Source organism: Talpa europaea (genome assembly GCF_964194135.1).
Source record: "Talpa europaea genome assembly, chromosome: 2".
Taxonomy (NCBI): domain Eukaryota; kingdom Metazoa; phylum Chordata; class Mammalia; order Eulipotyphla; family Talpidae; genus Talpa; species Talpa europaea.
In genome coordinates this window covers 95,741,893-95,763,319 of record NC_140068.1, presented here as the reverse complement: position 1 = coordinate 95,763,319, position 21,427 = coordinate 95,741,893, and the positions used below count along the sequence as shown (strand labels likewise).

General features: G+C 39.7%; 1 protein-coding gene across 2 annotated transcripts in view; it reads left to right on the top strand.

Moving 5' to 3' along the window:
- The window catches only part of BLTP3A (bridge-like lipid transfer protein family member 3A), a gene marked incomplete at both ends in the record, with an annotated part of 63,672 nt that overhangs the window by 17,223 nt on the left and 25,022 nt on the right, over nucleotides 1-21,427 (top strand). For both annotated transcript variants that reach the window (XM_084228355.1, XM_084228354.1), the window contains 7 exons: nucleotides 8,665-8,827; nucleotides 8,942-8,980; nucleotides 9,516-9,607; nucleotides 18,016-18,205; nucleotides 18,502-18,642; nucleotides 19,602-19,772; nucleotides 20,532-20,724. In XM_084228355.1, the coding sequence (XP_084084481.1) occupies nucleotides 8,665-8,827; nucleotides 8,942-8,980; nucleotides 9,516-9,607; nucleotides 18,016-18,205; nucleotides 18,502-18,642; nucleotides 19,602-19,772; nucleotides 20,532-20,724 (989 nt within the window). The remainder of the gene's footprint in view (nucleotides 1-8,664; nucleotides 8,828-8,941; nucleotides 8,981-9,515; nucleotides 9,608-18,015; nucleotides 18,206-18,501; nucleotides 18,643-19,601; nucleotides 19,773-20,531; nucleotides 20,725-21,427) is intronic.

The following is a 21,427-nucleotide window of genomic DNA, read 5'->3' as shown; positions in this document are numbered from 1 at the left end:
AACAGAAATCTGTCTGTCAAGTCAGCTTATTCAATATATGTAGATTTAGGTAGGTAGCTGAGAAGCCAAGGTCTGGCTATGAGCACCTTAGTGGAAAAATTAATGAGGGAAGCAAAGTGTATTTGCAGACCTTTTTACTTCCGTGAGGGTTCAACTTCTATGAGACCTGAAGCAGATTGGGGATTGCTATTTATCCTATTAACAATGGAGGTACTGAATTACAAGGTGCAAGATAGTAGGAGAGTGAAATGAATGCTGGGATAAGTTCTGTTGCTGACATTTAATTAGTCCCAGCTTTACCCCTGGTGAGCTGCGACTCTTAAGTAGGTCATTTAACTTTGTGACCATTTGCAAATTATAGCTTTGGAGTAAATGATTATTTAAGTTCTCTTCTAGCTCTGAAATTTTGTGAATCTGCAAATCTAAGAATTCTCAGTTGCTAGCACTGGGTTACATTTTCACAAAGATGTGAGAGAGAGCCTTTCTCTTTCGTCTGTTTGGCAGATTGCAATCCTCTGGCAGAAATGAAACCTAATCAGAATCTGTTTTTCCAGCTTGATTGCATTTTAGCGTCTGTGCTCTGTAACAGTAACATATGGCCAGAAAATGTTTTCCCACATACTTGAATTAGGATAAATAACAGGTTTCCTTTTGAGCCTTTTCAGCTACCCTTTGGGCCTAGTGATATCATACTCAAGAAGAACACAAATGCTGAATCAAGTTTGTGCCAGGGACTGCAGAGTGGTTTCAGACCAGGTTTCAGGTCAGTGGTTTTCTTGGTTGAACAGACCTCCTAGACCTCCCCCTCAATGACTGACCCCAAGTGTTACTTTTTTAGCTATTCTGTTATTACTGTAAAATGCAGACAAAATCAGTTGAAGACTTTTTCCTGCCCTTTTTGAGAAACAAATTAAGGTGATATCCATTTTTTATTCAATCCTAAAAGTAAATTGATAAATGAAAGAGTAAATATTATTAGTACTGTTATGGAGAATAGGCCCAGCCCCAAGTAGTCTTACAGTAAACTTACATGTTATGTCAGCAGTACTTTAAGTATATTTGAAGAAGTTTTATTTTTTATTATTTTTTAAAAGATTTATTTATGCAAGAACTGGGTACAGGCCAGAGCTACGTGAGGGTGGGTGAGAGGATTCACTAGAGACAGAGTGGGGAACAGGTGGATCTACTGAAATACACTGCTGAGGGTGGGCAGCGGGCGAGGCAGGAGAGGTCTGCTGAGCCATGTGGGTAGCTCCCTGGCCAGCTGGAATTGAACTGGTGCTGCAGAGGCTATGGATAACTACACAGTGCTGTGCTTAACCCCTTGCACCACCATGGAGACCCCAAAATTGATTTTCTTCACCAAAAATAACTGCAATATTTTCTGTATTTTTCCTAGATAACCTCAAACACGTATTTTTGTAGGTTTTCCAGGTTTTGCTTATAAATCAAGATGAACCATTAGGTATAGTCATAAAAAAAAGAAGAAAACAAGACAGCTCAGTTGTCACTATTCTTGACTCTAATCCTGTCTTGACTATGAGACAGAAATGTTCAAACTGTACCTGCTGAAAGGCTAAGGACATGTAGGCTCAACAGAGGAATGTAAACAGCAACAACCAGATGTGGAACAACAATGTCAGGCTCTTCCCTTCAAATTGTAACTTGTTCCTTTGATAAAGACAGAATCTGTACAGAAATCCCATTTGGCAAGCTCAAACTTTTCTCTCACTGACTACTGTACATTACAAATTTTTAACAACTGGGGCCTCCCTGGTGGCGCAGCGGTTGAGCTCTGGGTTGCGAAGCTGCCCGCAGCCTCTGCAGCGCCGGTTCGATCCCCGGCTGCTCCCCGGCCACCGGAGGAGGGTCCCACATGGCATGCAGACCTCTCCTGCCGCCCGCTGCTCCCCTCAGCAGTGTACTTCGGTCCTTCTGCCTGCTCTGCTCCCCGCTCTGGCTCTGGTGAATTCTCACCCTCCCGCACTTCTGACTGTACCCAGTGCATGTATAAACAAAACAAACAAACAAATAAATAAACATGCCTCTATTAAAAAAAAAAAAAACAAATTTTTAACAACATACTTAAAACTCCTACTAGTCAAAGATCAGTCCCAAGCCTCATTAAAACATTTTATAACTGTATTCCTTCCTTCCACACCTCAAGATTTATTTCTTACTTGAAGAACTCTTGGTTGATTAACACTATTGGATTTTTGATGATTATTTATGTGCATATTTGATCATATAGCTGATGACTCTGGTCTCTTATCAGTGTCTTAGTAGAGTCTGGGCATTACTGTTAGAATGGTGGTGAGTTAGCCCTTGGCAAACTTAAGATTTTATTAGTCTGATGGTGTTGGTGAAGGATAGAAAGCTTTTTGAATAAGTTACACTATAACTTGACCCCACCCCTCACATTTAGGTTTATTCTTACACAGATTAAGCAGTCCATGGTAGGGTTCAAAAAAAGGGAAAGGATGTCCTCCAACTATTTCCAACACAGCTTATAAATTCATTCTGTGCCAGATGTGTTTTGGAGGAATATAAGGAAGATATTAGTAGAAGTAGAAGAACAACCCAGTGAGCAGACCTGGGTTCATACTCTGCCTCTTACTGCTGTGTCACCTTGGACAAGTCATTTCACATCTGAACCTCCTGCTCTTCCTCTTTAAAATGGAGGATAATAACACATACCTCACATGAAGTATTGTGAAGACTAATTGAGATAATGTGTTTAAGTTTCTAATATAAAGTAAAATGTCATTGTCATTTATTTTAGATCTGCAAGTCCAGGTCACTGAATGAGGCATTTCCCTGCTTATGGTATACAAAAGACATTGTTCTTAAATGTCATCATCTTACTTGACCAAAGGACATTTATCCAAACCTTCCTGGTGGTTAATGATTAGAATTAGAACGCTCATCAAAAGACACTGATTTGGCCCAGCCTTTAGGGCAAAAGGACATAGTTATTTTAAGTTGTGTGTCTATCTCCATACTCTGTGGTGGCTTAGAAAAAGATGTTAAATTGGCATTTTTTGTATGACCAGGCAGGGCAATGATGTCTAGGGAAAAAGTTAGGAGGAACTGTGTGAATAGAAAGAGACTGAATGAAGTAGATTAGTAATCTCTGGAGAGAGTCTCTTCTCAGATAGCCAAAGTTATATAATCAAATTAAGTATATATTCTTACTTGCCTATTATTCTGTTCCTTACCTGAAGTATGAATGATCACTTTTCACCCAGGGTCTCATCTAGTTTGGAGTGGGAAGATAGGGTTTTGTGCTTTTTTGGTGTTTCCTTTGTGTTCGTGTTATTGATGGGGACAGTGTGCCATCAGGCTGGTGAGCAGTTCTCACTGAAGTTAGTGTCTGGTCTTGGCTTGCTGGTGTTCACACACCCACCATCCATTTCCAGAACATTCAGAAATGTAAGTCTGCCTGGTTACTCTCAAGATGAAATGGGGCACAGGGTTCTCCACAGAACTGCCCTGATGAAGTCAGAGCTGTCTACAAATTCATTACCGGCTATACGCCTTTTGTTTTCCATTGGTTTCCCTTATCTTGATTTTGGCTAGTTTAATTGGTAATTTTCTTAGTTGTTCCCTGTGACCCATTAGCACTAGAGATACAAGGAATGAACATTTATTCCTAGAGCCCAAGTGGGATAGGTTTTCTAGATCCCTGGGTCTAAAGGATAGAAATAGGCATTCTGGGAGTAGAGGATGATACATAGAGGTAGAAAGATAGATCTGAAGAGTTTCCTCTTGAAGAACCTGAGTCCTAGGATAATAAACTAAGCCTCCTAAACATTTTTTTAAATAAAGATAATGATTTAAGCCTTTTCTAAAGGGGCAGAATGGTGTAATCCAGAAATAATAATGCTTACTATTTTTGAGCACTTAATAATTGCCAGCTATTGAATATGTATTAGTCGGCTCTTTTAATCCCAGTAGTCCTAAGAGGTTGGTTGAATGTTTGCCTAATGTTACAACATTAGTAGGTAAAAGGCAGGTTTTCAACCCAGGTCTAATTCTGAAATGTATGCTTTTAGTTACTAAATCATGAGGAGAATAGATGTTAAAAATGTTCTTGAAGAGTGATTTATGCATACCTTTTCTACCTGCTGCCTCTCATTTTCCCATTCTTAAATAATTTTTTTAAAGATTTATTTTATTTATGCATACAAGAACTGGGGTCAGGCCAGAGGTATGGGGGGCTAAGAGGATTCACCAGAGAGAGTGGAGAGCAGAACAGGCAGATCAACTGAAATACATTGCTGAGGGGAGCAGCAGGCGAGACAGGAGAGGTCTGCTGCGCCAAGTGGGTTGCTCCCTGGATGGCTGGGGATCAGTGGCTGTCAATTGCTTGATAATGCTCTTTAACCCCTATACCGCCAGGAAGGCCCCCCTAAATCATTTTATTTTTATAGATTTATTATATTTTATACAAGAAATGGGGTGCAGGTCAGAGGCGTGGGAGGGTGAGAGAATTCACCAGACACAGAGTGGGGAACAGAACAGGCAGACATTGCTGAGGGGAGCAGCGGGTGAGACAAGAGAGGTCTGCTGTGCCATGTGGGTTTTTCCCTGGCCGGCCGGGAATCAAACTCGTGCTGCAGAGGCTGCAGACAGTGCTCAACACGCTGCATCACTTGGGAGGCCCCCCTTAAATAATTTTAACTGATTAACCGAAACCTCAAACCATTCTCTGTTGTTAAAAAACTGAGGAATCACCTTGAACTTGTTAAAACTGCAAACTCAAGGGTGAGGAGTGAAGTACCTCCCTTCCCCATTGTGATTCTGCATGTCTGGGATTTGGCCCAGTAACCTGCATTTTGTTGAAACAAACATGCTGACGTGATTCCATCCATATGATCAGAGGACAAGATGTATTGCCTTAAATGGAGATAGTGTTAGGATGGAATAATACAATCCCATATTTTTTTAAAGACTATGGAGCTGTAAATAGATTTTGCATAGAACATAATATAGAAATTAGATCTGTGGTACCTATTTAGTATAACTCCTCTGAGAATGTCAGTGCTAACAAACAGTGTGATTCATACTTGACTCTGTTTATGTTTCATTTTATCCAAAGTATGTCTTCATTTTTTCAGAGAAACATACTCTGAAATGTTCCTATTATTTTCTTTTCTTAAAAATGACCTTTTATCCCAGGGAGAAGTAACTTATCATAGTGTTTCTCAGTTTGCCATATTCCTGCCTGTTAAAGGGATCCTTACTCCCATCTCTGATAACAGCTCACTCCAACCATGTTTCTCTGCAGAATTAGGGTCTTATCAGAATCTGGGGAGGAGAGGAGGAGACATAGTTAAACTTTATAAAATTACTCTCTTAAGTGTAAGACTTCTGAGGATGCCCCACCCTAATTTCTGAGCTACTGTGGCTTACCTGAACACTAAAGAGTAGAAGAAGTAGGAGGAAGAGATTATAGTATTTTATTTAATATGTGGAGGCTCGATAGAAAAAGTCTGCCTGTACCTAGGGATTACACATAATATTGAGTTCTGTTTCCATCTTTTCTTTCCTTCCTTCAAAACTGTGTTTCCTCCCAATACCTCAGAGGCATGTACTATATCTTCTTTTACTTTCAGTTATTGTTATTGCTGTTTTATGTGTGGAAGTATTTTTGTCTTCCCCCCACCCCTTCTTAATACCGTAGTCCTTTTCATGTAGGTAGACCGGAAAAGAGGGATTCGCTTTTCTTCTATGACAGTTTGGTTTTCGGAGGATAGGAGTCATTATAGAAAAGTTATCTTTTTGGCTCAGAGAATAAAATTGATTCATACTCAATTAATATTGAGTAAACAATTTTTTATGAATTAAAATCAGTTATAAGGGGCTGAGGTCTTATTTTACTCTTTTAGAAGTTAATAATTAGCTTGCTGGCGGAATATCAGAGACTCATATCTGAGACAAAAAACTATTATTCATAGCCTAATTTAGATATGACTCAGCAAGCAGCATAGGCATGGCTTTGCATTAGTTCCTCTGTTCTCCCTTCCCCAAGTCCTGTGGAAGTGACCTGAATGGGTCAAGATGGATGAAATGTGTTAATGAAATACTGATCTTGGGCGATCCATTGCTTTTATAGTGAGTGGTAAGCAAGCCTCTTTGTCCTGGAGGGAGATATTACTTCACCCCTCAGAGCTGCTATTTGCTAACACAATCCTGAAAAGTGACTTGGGTAAGAAGTCGTGTGTTGGACCTCCCCAGTGGCGCAGGGGTTGAGCGCTGGGCTGCGAAGCTGCCCGCAGCCTCTGCATCGCCAGTTTGATCCCCAGCCGGTGAGGTTCCCACTTGGCGCACAGACCTCTCTCCTGCCGTGCCCGCTGCTCCCCTCAGCAGTGTACTTCGTCAGTCTGCCTGTTCTGTTCCCCGCTCTGGCTCTAGTGAGTTCTCTCACCCTCCTGCGCTTCTGACTGTACCCAGTGCTTGTATAAATTAAATAAATAAATTAAAAAAAAAAAAGAAGACTTGTGTTTTTGGCATACCCAGCAAGACATACAGGATTGAGAGACCCAAAGAGGAATGGCTCTCCCTACAGTAAGTACATGTAATAGGTAATTGATTGAAATCATGGAAAAGATTATTATGAAATATTTGCCATACGAAGCAGTACATAATGAATAGCCATATAGTCACCTCCCACCTTGAGAAATAATCATTATCTTTTCATTTGAAATTTCCTGTGGATCGCTACCCTTATCCTCAAGTAGACACTTTGCTGAATTTGTTGTGATCATGCCAATACATTCCTCTGCATCCCTTAATATCACACAGTATTGTTTTCTATGTTTATAAATGTCTAAAAAAAGGTTACTACCTCTGAAAAAGTTAAAAGTCATCGTGTCATTTTAGGCACTGTAGGAAGAAATTGAAACAATAAAATTCTTACATGTTATGATGTATAGACCAAGTTGAAACCACACTTAGTAAAAGGAAAAGACATGTGTGCAAAAAAATAGTAAACAACATAAAACTATCATCTAATATATGTAAGAATTAACTAATTAAGGATAGAGAGCAAAATATAATTCATTACTCAAGTGGAAAACAGTGATACAGGAAAGGGGATTATGCTGTGAGGAAATGACTTTAAATTGTTTCAGTCAAGAAGATGGGAGCAGGAAGCTAGGAGGACTAGTTAAGCAGCAGGACAATTTGCTGAGAGGGTTGTAGGCCCATCATTCTGTTGGATTTTGATCAGGAAGAAGTCTAAGCTAAGCCGAAGATATCAAAGGACCCAACAATAATTGAGCAGGGATGGCTATACATGGTAAAATTAGAGAACATTCTAATGCTTTCTAGATTATGACCAAAATGTGTGTTACAGATTCCAGCATGATAGAAGAATTTAAAGTGAGCTGCAGCAGATAGGGAAACAAAATCTCACGGAGACGTTTGGAGTTAGGCTTTGACTGGCCATTGGGGATTTGGACTATGCTTCGGGAAAGGGAGTGGGTTGAGAGCACAAGAGCAAGGACTGGAGATAGTGTGTGGAGAAGTCAGAAGACTAACCTGTGCGAATTGTTTGTACCCAGGTCACTTGACACGTAGAGTTTCCCTGTGTGGGTTTTGCTGAGTATACACATGGTGGAGTTCAGCAGCTTTCCCCGTCTTCGTTATTATCTGTAAATTAGCAACTGGACCCAGTAGCATGGAGAGATTCAGGTTCAGTCCCTTTGGCAAGACTGTAAATGTGTTGTGTGTTCTTTTATCACATCAGTGCAGGTTTGTATAAGGTCTGGGTTTCATTTTACCCTATTTAACCAGCTCATGATTAGCCTGTTAGTGTTTCATATTCAGACTTCATAGAGCTTCCTTTGTTTTGTTTCAAGTAGTATAGAAATAAATATAGTGGCTTCCTTTCTGAGATATCCTGGTTTGTAAATCACCCCGTCCTCCCCCCCCCACACTTTTACTTGGGGCCATCTCTTTTCTTCATTTCTGCTGTCGTTATCTTGTTCAATTTGAATTCCTTCCCCAGCAGTGTTTTCTCAGTGTGGTGGCCCTGTCTATGGAAGGAGCCTTGGCTAGTTGCATGAATTTATAAGACTTGACTGCTCCAGCTCATTTGGGCCTCACTGGGGACCCTTTGCAGTAGATCAAATCCCCCCAGTTTCAGTTGTTGTTCTCAAATTGTCCCACCTTGCTTTTCATTTAGCACTTGCTTTTCTTGTGGTGCTTCTGTTCCCTGGTCCATTAGGTGCATTCTTTTTTCCCTCTGGGTTGATCTGCTTATATGGCGCTCATGTTTTAGGACTATTGATGTTTTTTTTTTTTTTCCTTCCTGCTTTGTATAGGGGGATTTATGAGGATGCTGTATCTCCCAGTTTTGTTTTAAATGTTATCCATATGCTTTTCTGTGTTGCTGTCTAGTTGCTGTATTTATTTTTATGTGGGTGTTCAGGATTATCAAAAGACTGGTCCCACTGCTGTAGCCATTTTCCAGAATCCCCATTGTAGAAAGATGATGCAATCATGCGTAGAATGGTAGATTTCACCTAACATTTTATATAGCATAGTGTGTGGTCTCTTTGTCCTATGTTTGTTCTTTCCAAATTTGTGTTACTAGCTACAGTACATATTCAGCAGCTCCCCATGGAAATAAATAGTTTCTATCATCTCTCTTTTTAGGTTCACTAAGAATCTTTCCCCGGATAAAATCAATTTAAGCACCCTGAAAGGGGAAGGTCAGCTGACCAATCTGGAGCTGGATGAAGAGGTTCTACAGAATGTGCTGGAGCTGCCCACATGGTTAGCCATCACTAGGGTCTACTGCAACAGGGCTTCCATCCGGGTGAGAATGGGAATCAGAATGTTCTTGCTTTCTGGCCAGCTGGTCTGCCTTCTTGAGGGGTGGCTCCCATAACCTTGCCTCTTTGCTTTCTTATTTTTCTTTTTTCTATTTCAGATCCAATGGACAAAGCTGAAGACACATCCTATTTGCTTGGTAATGGCCTTTCATGATTATAAGTAATCAGATAGACTTGTGGTAGAGTTTTAAAAGATCTGAGAGAAGATAGAGTCCTGTTCCTTTTAGGAGTTGAGGGAGCTTCTGTCTGGCCTGTGAGCTTCTCCCTGAGACAGTGACTATTATACCTAGAACTATTACCTGAACTATTATTCTAGAAATATTGTGCAGTATATAATTAATACTGAGACCCAAGATCCAGGAGTTCTGAGTTGTTTTGTTTGTTTTTCATAACAAGTTTTACTGCCCTTTATCCCTTGGAATAAAGATTTCCCCTTTATCCCTTGGAATCCTGACATAGAAAAAATTAGAAGTTTAGTTCATGTTGACTTTTAGGTGCTTATCATATGAAAGCCTTTCACAAATTGGTTGATGCATGAGATACTGAAATCCTTAGGAATATTACTAGCTCTCTAACTTGCATTTATGTTTTAGTTTTCTGTTGTCAGCTAATCCTATCCTCGTCAGGGAGTTCTTCTGATACTTACTTAGCTTTTCATGGCTTTTTTTTCAGTGTCTGGATAAGGTGGAGGTGGAGATGAAGACATGTGAGGAGCCTCGACCCCCAAATGGACAGTCTCCTATTGCTCTCGCTTCAGGACAGAGGTTAGTTGCTTTTGGTTCCTATAATTTCCAATTATTAACTGGTCCAGGTCACCTTTTAGTTAAAAAATAAAACTTTTTTTCTTATGTATGTATACACACACACACATATATATTACATCATTGTTCATTTTTGTACAATCTATACTTTCTCCTCTCAGGTGTGTCCCCAAAAAATTCCCACCACCGGTTCACCTGTGAGCCATCACTATTGTCCCTTGTGCGCTTCCCTCCCGTGTTTTGATCACTCTGCCTCCCCATCCCTTGCAGAATGTCTCTGATTTATAGTTGCTTGCTAATTTTGTTTATTTATTATTATTGTTATTTTTTTTCCTGATCCCTTGTTTGGTTTCCCTATATTCCTCCTATAAATGAAACCATCCAATATTTTTCTTTTGCTTTCTGGCTTATTTCACTGAACATAATCCATTCCAGCTCCATCATGTTGTTGTGAATGGCTTGAGCTTATCTTTTTCGATTGCTGAATACTATTCTATTGTGTATATATACCACATCTTCTTGATTTAGTCATCTATTTTTGGGCATTTGGGTTATTTCCATATCTTACCTATTGTAAATAATGCAATAAGCATAGGGGTGCAGGTGTCCTTTTGAGTTAATGTTTTTGTGTTCTTTGGGTAGATTCCTAGGAGTGGAATTGCTGAGTCATAGGGTAGATCTACTTTTAGTAATCTGAGGAACCTCCAGACAGCTTTCCATAGTAGTTGGACCAGTTTACATTCCCACCAGCCAACATTTATTGTAGCCTGTTTTTTTTTAATATCTGCCCTTCTCACTGGTGTAAGGTGGTATCTCATTATGGTTTTGATTTGTACGTCCCTGCTTATTAAGTGATGTTGAAATTTTTTCATATACCTGTTGGCCATTTGCATTTCCTCTTTGGAGAAGTGTCTTTTTAGCTCTTCTGCCCATTTTTTGACCGGACTGTTTGCTTTGCTTTTGTTTAGTTGTGTAAGCTCTTTGTATATCTTTGTGATCAGTCCCTATTCAGTTGTATTAAAAAAGTAAAACTTTTTTTTAATCCAGTAACTTGATGGATATTTTATTTTCAGTTTTGGCTATTGTGAATAATACTGTTATGAATATTTATATACATGCATTTTTATTTCTTTTGAGTATAAAAAGTAATATGAAGACATGTGAGGAGCCTCGGTAATATGGTAGGTGAAGATTTCAGCTTTTAAGAGACTTTTCCAGAGTGACTTACTGTTTTGCATTCTTTTTACATTTAATGTACTTTTACATTTCACATTTTTTATACCCTTCATTTGTATTTACTTTTAAAGTGTTTGTTGTACATTGAACTTTATTGTCTTTTTGCTATTCAGATGTCCTCATTTTTGGCCAAAGCCTTTCAAACTCAACTTTTTTTTTTTTTTAATATTTGTTTATTTATACATACAAGAGCTGGGGTACAGGCCATAGGTGTGGGGGGTGAGAGGATTTACCAGAGACAGAGTGGGGAACAGAACAGGCAGACTGAAGAAATACACTGCTGAAGGGAGCAGCGGGCGGCAGGAGAGGTCTGCTGCGCCATGTGGGTTTCTCCCTGTTCATCCGGGGATCGAACGCATGCTGCAGAGGCTGCAGATTGTTTCATAGCTTATGTCTTAACCCCTGCGCCACCATGGAGGCCCCCAAACTCAACTTTTGTGTCCTTAGGACAAAACCCTAGTAATCTTCATCCTTTTAGACAGATGAAGATGTTGCTGATTTCTTTGTGCCTCCTTATCCCAGATCTGGAATCAGCATTTCTCCAGGGAACCCATGTCTCTTTTAGTGAGCAATGCCATTTAGAGTGTATAGACTGAGCAAAATTGTATTCATTGAACTGTTACTGCTTAAGGCCTTTTCAGTATTCAGTTCTAGAGAAAAGGTATTTTTTTTTTTTACAAAGTCATTTTTTTAAAAGATTTATTTATTTATGCATTCAAGAACTGGGGTACAGGCCAGAGGTGCGGGGGATGAGAGTATTCACTAGATATAGAGCGGGAACAGAACAGGCAAACTGACTGAAATAGACTACTGAGGGGAGCAACAGGTGAGACAGGAGAGGTCTGCTGTGCCATGTGGCTAGTTCCCTGTCTGGCCAGGGATCGAACTTGTGCTGCAAAGGCTGCCCATAGCTTCACAGTGCTGTGCTTAAACCCTTGTGCTACCAGGGAGGCCCAAGAAAAGGTATTTTTAAGAAAGAAAAATAAAATAAATTATTATACCACCTTGATATTTTTATTTTTATTTATTTATTTTAAAAGATTTATTATTTATTTATTTATTTATTTATTTATTTATTTATTTATTTATATATACAAGCACTGGGTACAGTCAGAAGTGCGGGAGGATGAGAGAATTCACCAGAGCCAGAGCAGGGAGCAGAACAGGCAGAAGAACCGAAGTACACTGCTGAGGAGAGCAGCAGGCAGCAGGAAAGGTCTGCGCACCATGTGGGACCCACCTCCGGTGGCCGGGGAGCAGCTGGGGATCGAACCGGCACTGCAGAGGTGGCGGGCAGCCTCGCAACCTAGCACTCAAGTGCTGCGCCACCAGGGAGGCCCACACCTTGATATTTTTAAATTAGAAAAAGATTTGTGTTAACTTTTTGATTTAAGATTTATATTTTTATTGATATTCTGATTCTTGGTTCTGAACAATAATAATATAACAAATGATTTACTTTTTGATATTTTCAAGAAATAAAACCAATTTTATAGCTGTTGCTAAGACTGCTGAAAGAAGTAGATTAATGTGTATGTGTGCTTTATCCTTGTGATATATACCATTAAGAATATATGTTCAAAATCCTGTGTTTTAAAGTCACTTAGAAAAAAAGGTGTGAAAAATAATTTGTCACTTGAAGTCATTCTTTATATAGCTGGATATCAATTTGACATAGAGAAGTTTTAGGGTTTTTTAAATTTTTAAAAAATTTTTTTTTTAAACATTTTTTTTTATAGAGGCATGTTTATTTATTTATTTATTTATTTATTTATTTATTTAGTTTTGTTTGTTTGTTATACATGCACTGGATACAGTCAGAAGTGCAGGAGGGTGAGAGAATTCACCAGAGCCAGAGCGGGGAGCAGAGCAGGCAGAAGGACCGAAGTACACTGCTGAGGGGAGCAGCGGGTGGCAGGAGAGGTCTGCGCGCCATGTGGGACCCTCCTCTGGTGGCTGGGGAGCAGCTGGGGATTGAACCGGCGTCGCAGAGGCTGCGGGCAGCCTCGCAACCCAGCGCCCAACCGCTGCGCCACCGGGGAGGCCCTTTAAAAATTTTTTAAAGATTTATTTATGCATACAAGAGCTGGGGTATAGGCCTGAGGTGTAGTGGGTGAGAGAATTCACCAGAGACAGAGTGGGGAACAGAACAGGTGCATTGAGTGAAATAAAAATACACTGCTGAGGGGAGCATTGGGTGGGGCAGGAGAGGTCTGCTGTGCCATGTGGGTCACCTCCCTGGTCAGGGATTGAACTCATGCTGCAGTGGCTGCAGGTAGCTTCATAGTGCTGCATCCTAACCCCTTGTACCACCAGGGAGGTCCAAAGTTTCATTTTTTAATGTAATTTTTTACAAGTCATTTTTGTTTCATAATAATATTGAGAGGAATGTACAGAGATTTCCCATATACCACATGCTCTCACACATGCATAGCCTCCCTGTTATAAAGGTCGCCTACCAGAATAGTACATTTGTTACAGTAGATGAACCTACACTGACAAGTCATAATCACCCAAAGCCCATAGTTTACACTAGGGTTGTCTCTTGATGCTGCATCTCATAGATTTAGACAAATGTATCATGACATATTTCCATCATTATTGTGTCATATAGTATATTTTCACCTCCTAAAGCTCTGCCTATTCACACCTCTTCTTATCTCCCACCTCCAATCCTGGCAACTCCTGGCAACCCCTGGTCTTTTATCTGTCTCTATAGTTTTTCTAGAATGTCATATATTTGGGATCATACAGTATTTCATCTTTTCAGATTGGCTTCTTTCACTTGGTAATATGCATTTAAGTTCTTCCGTATCTTTTCACGATGTTATAGCTCTTTCTTTTTCCTTTTTAAGCACTGAATAATACTTGATTGAGCGTATCACAAATTTATTTATTTATTTTAAAATATTTATTTATACAAGCTGGGGTATAGGCCAGAAGTGCGGGAGAGTGAGAGGATTCACAAGAGGCAGAGCAGTGAGGAGATGACAGAAATACACTGCTGAGGGGAGCAGCGGGCACCACAGACGAGGTCTGCCATGCCTAACCAGTCTTCTACTGAAGGACATCTTGGTTGCTTTCAAATTTTGAATTATTAATTACCTGCTATAAATGCCCATGTCAGGGCTTTGTGTGGTCATTAAGTTTTCAATCTTTGAGTAAATATGAAGGTGCATAATTACTGGATCATAGATGTGTTTAGTTTTGGAAGAAACCATCAAACTATCTACTGGAGTGGTTGTACCATTTTTCATTCTTCAAGCATTTGAATGAGAGGTCTTTCTGCTCCATATCTTTGCCAGTTTGTGGAGGTGTCAGTGTTTCGGATTTTTGCCATTCTGATAGGTGTGTAGTGAAATCTTATTGCTGTTTTAATTTGCATTTCCCTGGTCACACATGATAGGGAGTGTTTTTTCACATGTCTCTTCATCTCTGTAATTTCTTTGGTGAGATAGTAATTGTCTTTGGCCCATTTTTAAAATGGGGATGTTTGTTATTGTTTAGTTTTAAGAGGGTTTTTTGGGGGGGATTATATTTTGGATAATTGTCCTTTACCAGCTATATCTATTGCAAATATTTCCCCCCAATCTGTGAGTTATCTTCTCATTCTCTTGACTTTGTCTTTCACAGGGCAGAAAATTTTAATTTCAGTAAGTTAACTTATCCATTATTTCTCTCATGAATTGTGCCTTTGGTGTTATATCTAATAAGCCATTGCTATATACAAGGTCATAGATTTTCTCCTATGTTATATTCTAGGAGTTTATATCAATTTGTTTTAAATTTTCAAATTAGTTTTTATTTGTAACTATATAAAATTACATAAAAACTATAAAACTTAAAAACTATAAAACAAGGTATGTTATATATATGTATATTTATGTTGTCTTCATCTCCTTTCTTATATAAAATACAGCATTTTATAGCAAAATGTAGCAATTTCAGAATTGCTATTTTCTTTAAAAGTATATTCTGTAGGGCCTCCCCTGGTGGCGCAGCAGTTGAGCACTGGGCTGCGAGGCTGCACCGCAGCCTCTACAGCGCCAGTTCGTTCCCCGGCTGCCAGCGAGGGTCCCACAAAAGAAAAAAAAAAAAAAGGAAAAGTATATTCTGTAGATATCTTCATGGAAGAATATAAAAAGATGTCCCATATTCCTTTTGCACCTCCAGAATCCTCAGAATTTTTTCTTAGAGTTTTCATAATTTATATAGCCAGTTCTCTATTGAGATATATATATATATATATATATTTGAATTATTTTTAGGTTTTTGCTGTTACAAACATTGCAGTAATAAATGACCTTGTTCATAAGTCACTTAGTATTTTTCCAACATATTTTTAGAAGCAGCTTTATTGAGATATAATTTGCATATCATAGAATTCATCCATTTGAAGCATAAAATTCAGTGGTTTTTCAGTGTGTGTGTGTGTATATATATATATATATATATACACACACACACACACACACCAACTTGTGCAACCATCACCACATTCAATTTTAGAACATTTTCATCACCCAAAAAGAAACACCAAATCTATTAGTAGTCATTTCCATTCTCCCCTGTGTTGGCCCTGGGCAACCACTCATCTTTCTTTATTCTCATAATTGTGACAGTTTTGATCTTTGTGATTGGCACCTTTCATTTAGTATGCTAATTTCAAAGTTCAGTTATGTTGTAGATTGTATTTCTATTTCATTCTTTTTTATGACTGAATGATAGATACTCTGTTGTATGGCTGTTTATTATTTATCCATTCATCAGTTGATGGACAATTTGCATTGCTTGCACTTTTGCTAGCCTCTTTTGGGATAGATTCATAGATGTAGACTGCTGAGTCAAAGGGCAAATGTATATGTATTTTTTTTATGATGTTTTTTATTTATTTATGCATCCAAGAACTGGGGTGTAGGTCAGAGGTGTGGGGGAGGGGTGAGAGGATTCACCAGACAGAGTAGGGAGCAGAACAGCTGGATCTACTGAAATAAACGCTGAGGGGGGCAAGCAGGTGAGACAAGAGAGGTCTGCTGTGCTATGTGGGTTTAGCTCCCCTGCTGGGGATGGAGCTCAAGCCACAGTGGCTGGCGATAACTTGATAAGGCTCAGACTTGAACCCCTGCACTACCAGGGAGGTCCCCTGCATGTGTAATTTTGATGCACATTGTTAAATTCCATAAAGATTCTATAAAATTTTATAATTTTATCACCAGAAATGGCTAAGAGTTCTTTTTTTCCTAGAGTTTTGCAATATAAAATATATCATCAAACTGTAGGATTTTTGCCTAATCTGATGACATTATTTCAATGTTGGGTTTTTTTTTTTTTTTTTGGTAACATATTGAAGTGCACAAATTAAAAGCAAACAGCACAGTGATTCTTTTTTTTTTTTAATATGTTTATGCTGTTATTTCATTTATTTATTTGTGCATACAAGAACTGGGGTGTAGTACCGCGGACCAGCACAGCAGTAGATGATGAGGCCACCTCAGGGTTGAGAGAAGCGTGCAGGGTGGTCAGGGCGTCGGTGAAAGAAATGACAAACAGACACACTTCAAGAGTGAAAATCTGAGTGTAATTTTCTTTGAGTTTGTGACTGGTATATATATGTTTTCCAAAAGCACAGGAACAATGAATATCAATGAAATCAGCTTGCTCATGGGCTCAGCCTATCACCAACAGGGCGGTGATCTACATCTGGACTCAGCCTCATTCCTAAGTAGATAGACCATTAGTTTTGTTTTTAAACTATATAATCGCATTTTTTATTAACTACTTTTTTACCTAAACTATATTTTAATTATTACAGGGTTTAGTAATGTTTCATTTGAGTCAGCCTTGTTTTAAGGATTTCATATGATTTTTTAACTAACAAGCAATGACCTTTATAGAAGAAAGAAGGAAGTTTAGAAAGACAATAAGGGATTAAAGTTTGTAGTTCTAGAAAGACGGGATAAGGTTTTTTAGCATTCTTGTAGTGGTTCCTGGTAGTCGTTATCTTTTGATAAGCTTCTGTCTTTTCAGGGAACTTCCGCTGTATTTCCCCTGCTTCAGGGTGTTTTGCTGTTCTCCCCCTGCGCGCTGGTTGCCCAGCCAGACCTAGGGACGGTTAGCCCTAAAGGTCACTGCAGGGGGAGGTGCAGCAGTGTAGGCCAGAGGTGTGTGTGTGTGTGTGTGTGTGAGAGTGGATTCACCAGAAAGAGTGGGAAGCAGAACAGGCAGATCCACTGAAGTACACTGCTGAGGGGAGCAGTGAGTGAGATGGAAGAGGTCTGCTGCACCACGTTTGTAACTCCCTGGCCCACTGGGGATTGAATTTATGCCTCAGTGGCTGGCAATAGCTCAATAGTGCTGTGTCTTTAACCCCTGCACCAACAGGGAGGCCCCAGCACAATGATTCTTTACAATGTTAACATATCAAAAAAGAGACTATTTCTAGAATTCCAAAAGTCTCCCATAACCTTTCTAGACCTACTCACCACCAAGGATAATTTTTATCTGGATTTTTAACACCATGTATCTTGTTCACTATTTTTAAAGTTATACAAATGTATAACTTTATATTTGGCAGTGTAGAGGTAGTACTCTTGTTGACTAGATAGCAGTAACCCTCATGCTTACCTGGCTCTACTTTTTCCTCTTTCCACTACTTTTGCAGAATATCTCAATCTTTGAAGATTTTATAGAAATTTAGTATTTTCTTCTGTAGTTATCACCTCCCTTTGCAGATAATACCCAAATATTTATTCAGGTAGTGTGTAGACTGTAAAAAGATTTTTGGATTTATTTTTTCTAACAGGAGGGAGTTTTTTTAGATTAACTCTCATTTATTCTACTCTTTAAGGAAAAAAATCCCATTAAAAGAGTATGACATCATCATTAACAATTTTAAATACTTAAAAGATACGAGACAAGACAGCTCTTCTGCCTGCTGGTGACTATGCAGGTGCCTCTTTTTCTCTTGTTCCTTTTCCTAGTAAGCCCGTCCTTTCAAAATGTAAAAAAAGGATGAGAAAGTAGAAATGGGAAGGGGAGGAGAGAGATTAAAAAAAAAAACCAACCCACTGATGGTTCTAGCATCCAGAGTCAGGTACTCTTAATAAGCTTGTCTGATGTCTTCTAGCCATAAAGCTTGCATAATTCTGATCATTGGTCTGCTTCATTTGTTGTAGCGAGTATGGCTTTGCTGAGAAGGTGGTGGAGGGGATGTTCATCATCGTCAATTCTATCACCATCAAGATTCACTCCAAGGCCTTCCATGCATCTTTTGAATTGTGGCAGCTCCAGGGCTATAGTGTCAACCCCAACTGGCAGCAGAGTGACCTTCGCCTTACCCGTGTCACTGACCCCCGCCGAGGAGAGGTAACAGCCTTAGCATTGCAAGAAGAGGGAATGGGAGGATTCAAGTATGACCAGTTCTTTAAGGGTATTATTCTTACTTTGGGGATTTCTTCAGATGTTACCCCCATTCCTGAAAACCTAAGAATCCCTTCTGTCCAGTATTACTGTTATAATCTTCCCTCATTTATGGATCTCTGATTTACCAAATATATTGGTAGAATCTCAACTGAGAATGTTGGGAGTCTCTGCCTTGTCACTCTTTTCATCTTGGTTCATTTCATCTTCAGCATTAAGGGCATTTACTTCTGTCCTTCCAGGTTTTAACGTTCAAGGAAATTACTTGGCAAACTCTTCGGATTGAGGCAGATGCTACAGACAACGGTGATCAGGACCCAGTCACCACTCCACTGAGGCTTATTACTAACCAGGGAAGGATCCAAATAGCTCTCAAAAGAAGAGTGAGTGTGTTCTCTGTTTTTATGAACACCTTTATCCCCCCTTTTTATCCACTTTTTATCCCCCCTGCCAACCCGGGGAGTTTATTTTTCTTTTTGTTATTGGCCCCTAGAATGACAATTGAGCAGGGAGGGTCTGCACTTCAGTGTTTCTGCCTCCCTATCATCTTAATTTTGGAAACTTTTTACCCATATATAGGGACACTGGCATCAGTACCTGGCCATTTACTATTGCTGCTGCTTGTTAATCACAGAAAACTTTAGTAGTTGTATTTATTTATTTATTTATTTCTTTTCTTTTTTTTAAGATTTATTTATTTATGCATACAAGAACTGGGCCACAGGCCAGAGATGTGGGGGAGTGAGAGGATTCACCATAGGCAGAGTGGGGAGAGGATTCACGGGGCTGGAGAGGTCTGCTGCACCATGTGGGTCTCCTCCCCGGCTGGGGATTGAACTCATGCTTCTGTGGCTGTGGATATCTTCATAGGCTATGTCTCAACCCCCTGCGCCATCAGGGAGGCCCTTTATTTATTTATTTTTTAAGATTTATTTTATTTATGCATGCATATAAGAGCTGGGGTGTAGGCCAGAGATGCAGGGGGTGAGAGGATTCACCAGACAGAGTGGAGAGCAGAACAGGCAGCTCTACTGAAATACACTGCTGAAGGAAGCAGCAGGTGAGACAAGAGAGGTCAGTTGTGCCATGTGGGTAGCTCCCTTACTGGGGATCGAACTGGTGCTGTAGTGGCTGCAGATTACTTCATAGTGCTGAGACTTAACCCTTGTGCTACGAGGGAGGCCCAAGTTTAGTAGTTTTATAAGAAACTGACTCTCAAAAGTGTTTGATATTTTCCTTTCACATACTGGGGATTAAAAGGCCATCTCTGAAACTGATAATCACTTTGAGGAGTTGGAGTGATACAAGATATTGAACCTTGTGTTCTGTGTGGCCCCTTTAGACCAAAGATTGCAATGTGATAGCCTCCAAGCTGATGTTCCTGTTGGATGACCTGCTCTGGGTGCTAACCGACTCTCAGCTCAAGGCTATGATGAAGTATGCAGAGTCGCTGAGTGAGGCCATGGAGAAGTCAGCCCAGCAGAGAAAGAGCCTGGCCCCTGAACCTGTGCAGGTTAGAGGCTAAACAGTCATCCTTGGTATGGCTGGGAGATGGTAGGCCAGACCTAATTCATACTAACATAGATAGAGTCTAAATCTTGGATTATTTGGGGGATCTGTCATTTACTTTTGGACAGGCATAGGTTTTGCCTGTGCCTCTGATTTATTCATTTATTCTGCTCACTGCTCACTAGGTGTCTCCAGCCTCTTGTTCTGGTCCTTGGAATACTTAATGTTTTGAAATATAAAACATGAACAAATTATTATAGTATGACATTATAGTATTATAGTATGACATGACATGTATAGTATACAGCACATGTGTACTGTAATGGAAGTAAATATTATGTTTTATTATTATGTATTATTGTTATGTAACAATACAAACATTATATATTATATAAACATCATGAAAGCAAGAAGAAAAGGCATCTAATTATTGAAAGAAGGCACTTAGGGAAGATTTCCTGGAGGAGGTGTTTTTGTATTAATCAGGTAAGTCCTGGGAAGTTAAGAGCTTGGATGATAGTTCAGACTTCAGCACAGTATTCTGACAGATACTAGACTCATTATAATTAGGCTTTTTAGAGTTCAGGCTGGTTTTTTAGACTTTTTAGAGTGGAGTAGCCTAAGTGAGTACCTAGATGAACAGTTTTACAAAGAAAGGGGCATCTTGCTTAAGTTGTGGGTCTTCAGGTTGGACTAAAACTTAAAGTCTGTGAAGGAGTCTCTCAGGCTCTGGACTTATTGTTTTTCTCTCTGTCACACATAGATAACTCCACCTGCTCCCAGTGCCCAGCAGTCCTGGGCCCAGGCATTTGGCAGCAGCCAGGGCAGCAGCAACAGCAGCAGCAGCCGCCTCAGCCAGTATTTTGAGAAATTTGATGTGAAAGAGTCTTCCTACCATCTGCTCATCTCCCGCCTGGACCTGCACATTTGCGATGATAGCCAATCCCGTGAGCCAGGTATCCTGTGAGGTCTGAACCTGGTCAGGGTGGCCTATCATTGCCTTCAGCTCTTGGTAAAACTTAGGGGGAGGGCTCTTTTCCAGAGACACTGTGGCCTACTTCGTTGGCTTCCCTTAGTCAGGCATTTCTTGGGTCTCAACTGTCCTGTTACAGCTCTTTTTGTGTTAGTGTAAGGCCATGCTCTTGAGCCTTTAGGGTACATCAGAACCGCATGTAATACTTAATAAAGACATTGGTACGCTACCTAAATCCCATGAAAGTAGACTCTTCATGGGGGAGTCCAAACAGAACCTATTTTTTCCCCCCTAAGTCCTTTGGGCATGTTTTTTCCATGCAGAAAGGTTATGCTGTATTCTTGTCATTGCTTTTCAGTTGGTATTACATGCAAATATGTGTTTATTCAGAATGAAAAAGTAATTAATTCATTTCTTTGTGAGTGTTGGGGAAATAACCTCTTGCCTAACTTTTTGATTCTCTTAACTGGTAAACTTGAGTTAAATCATATCCTACTTATTTATCTCTTAGGTTGTTGTCAGGCTCAAATGAGATATATACTGAAGTTGGATGACCTTAGTGGCAGATATTAAGTATTACTCTGCTGCTTGTTCTTTCAGTACTCAGTGTTTCCTCTATACTTGCTTTTGCCCGCAGTTCTTGGTTTTAGATATTGTCACATGGTAGATTTGTCTCTGACTGCCTT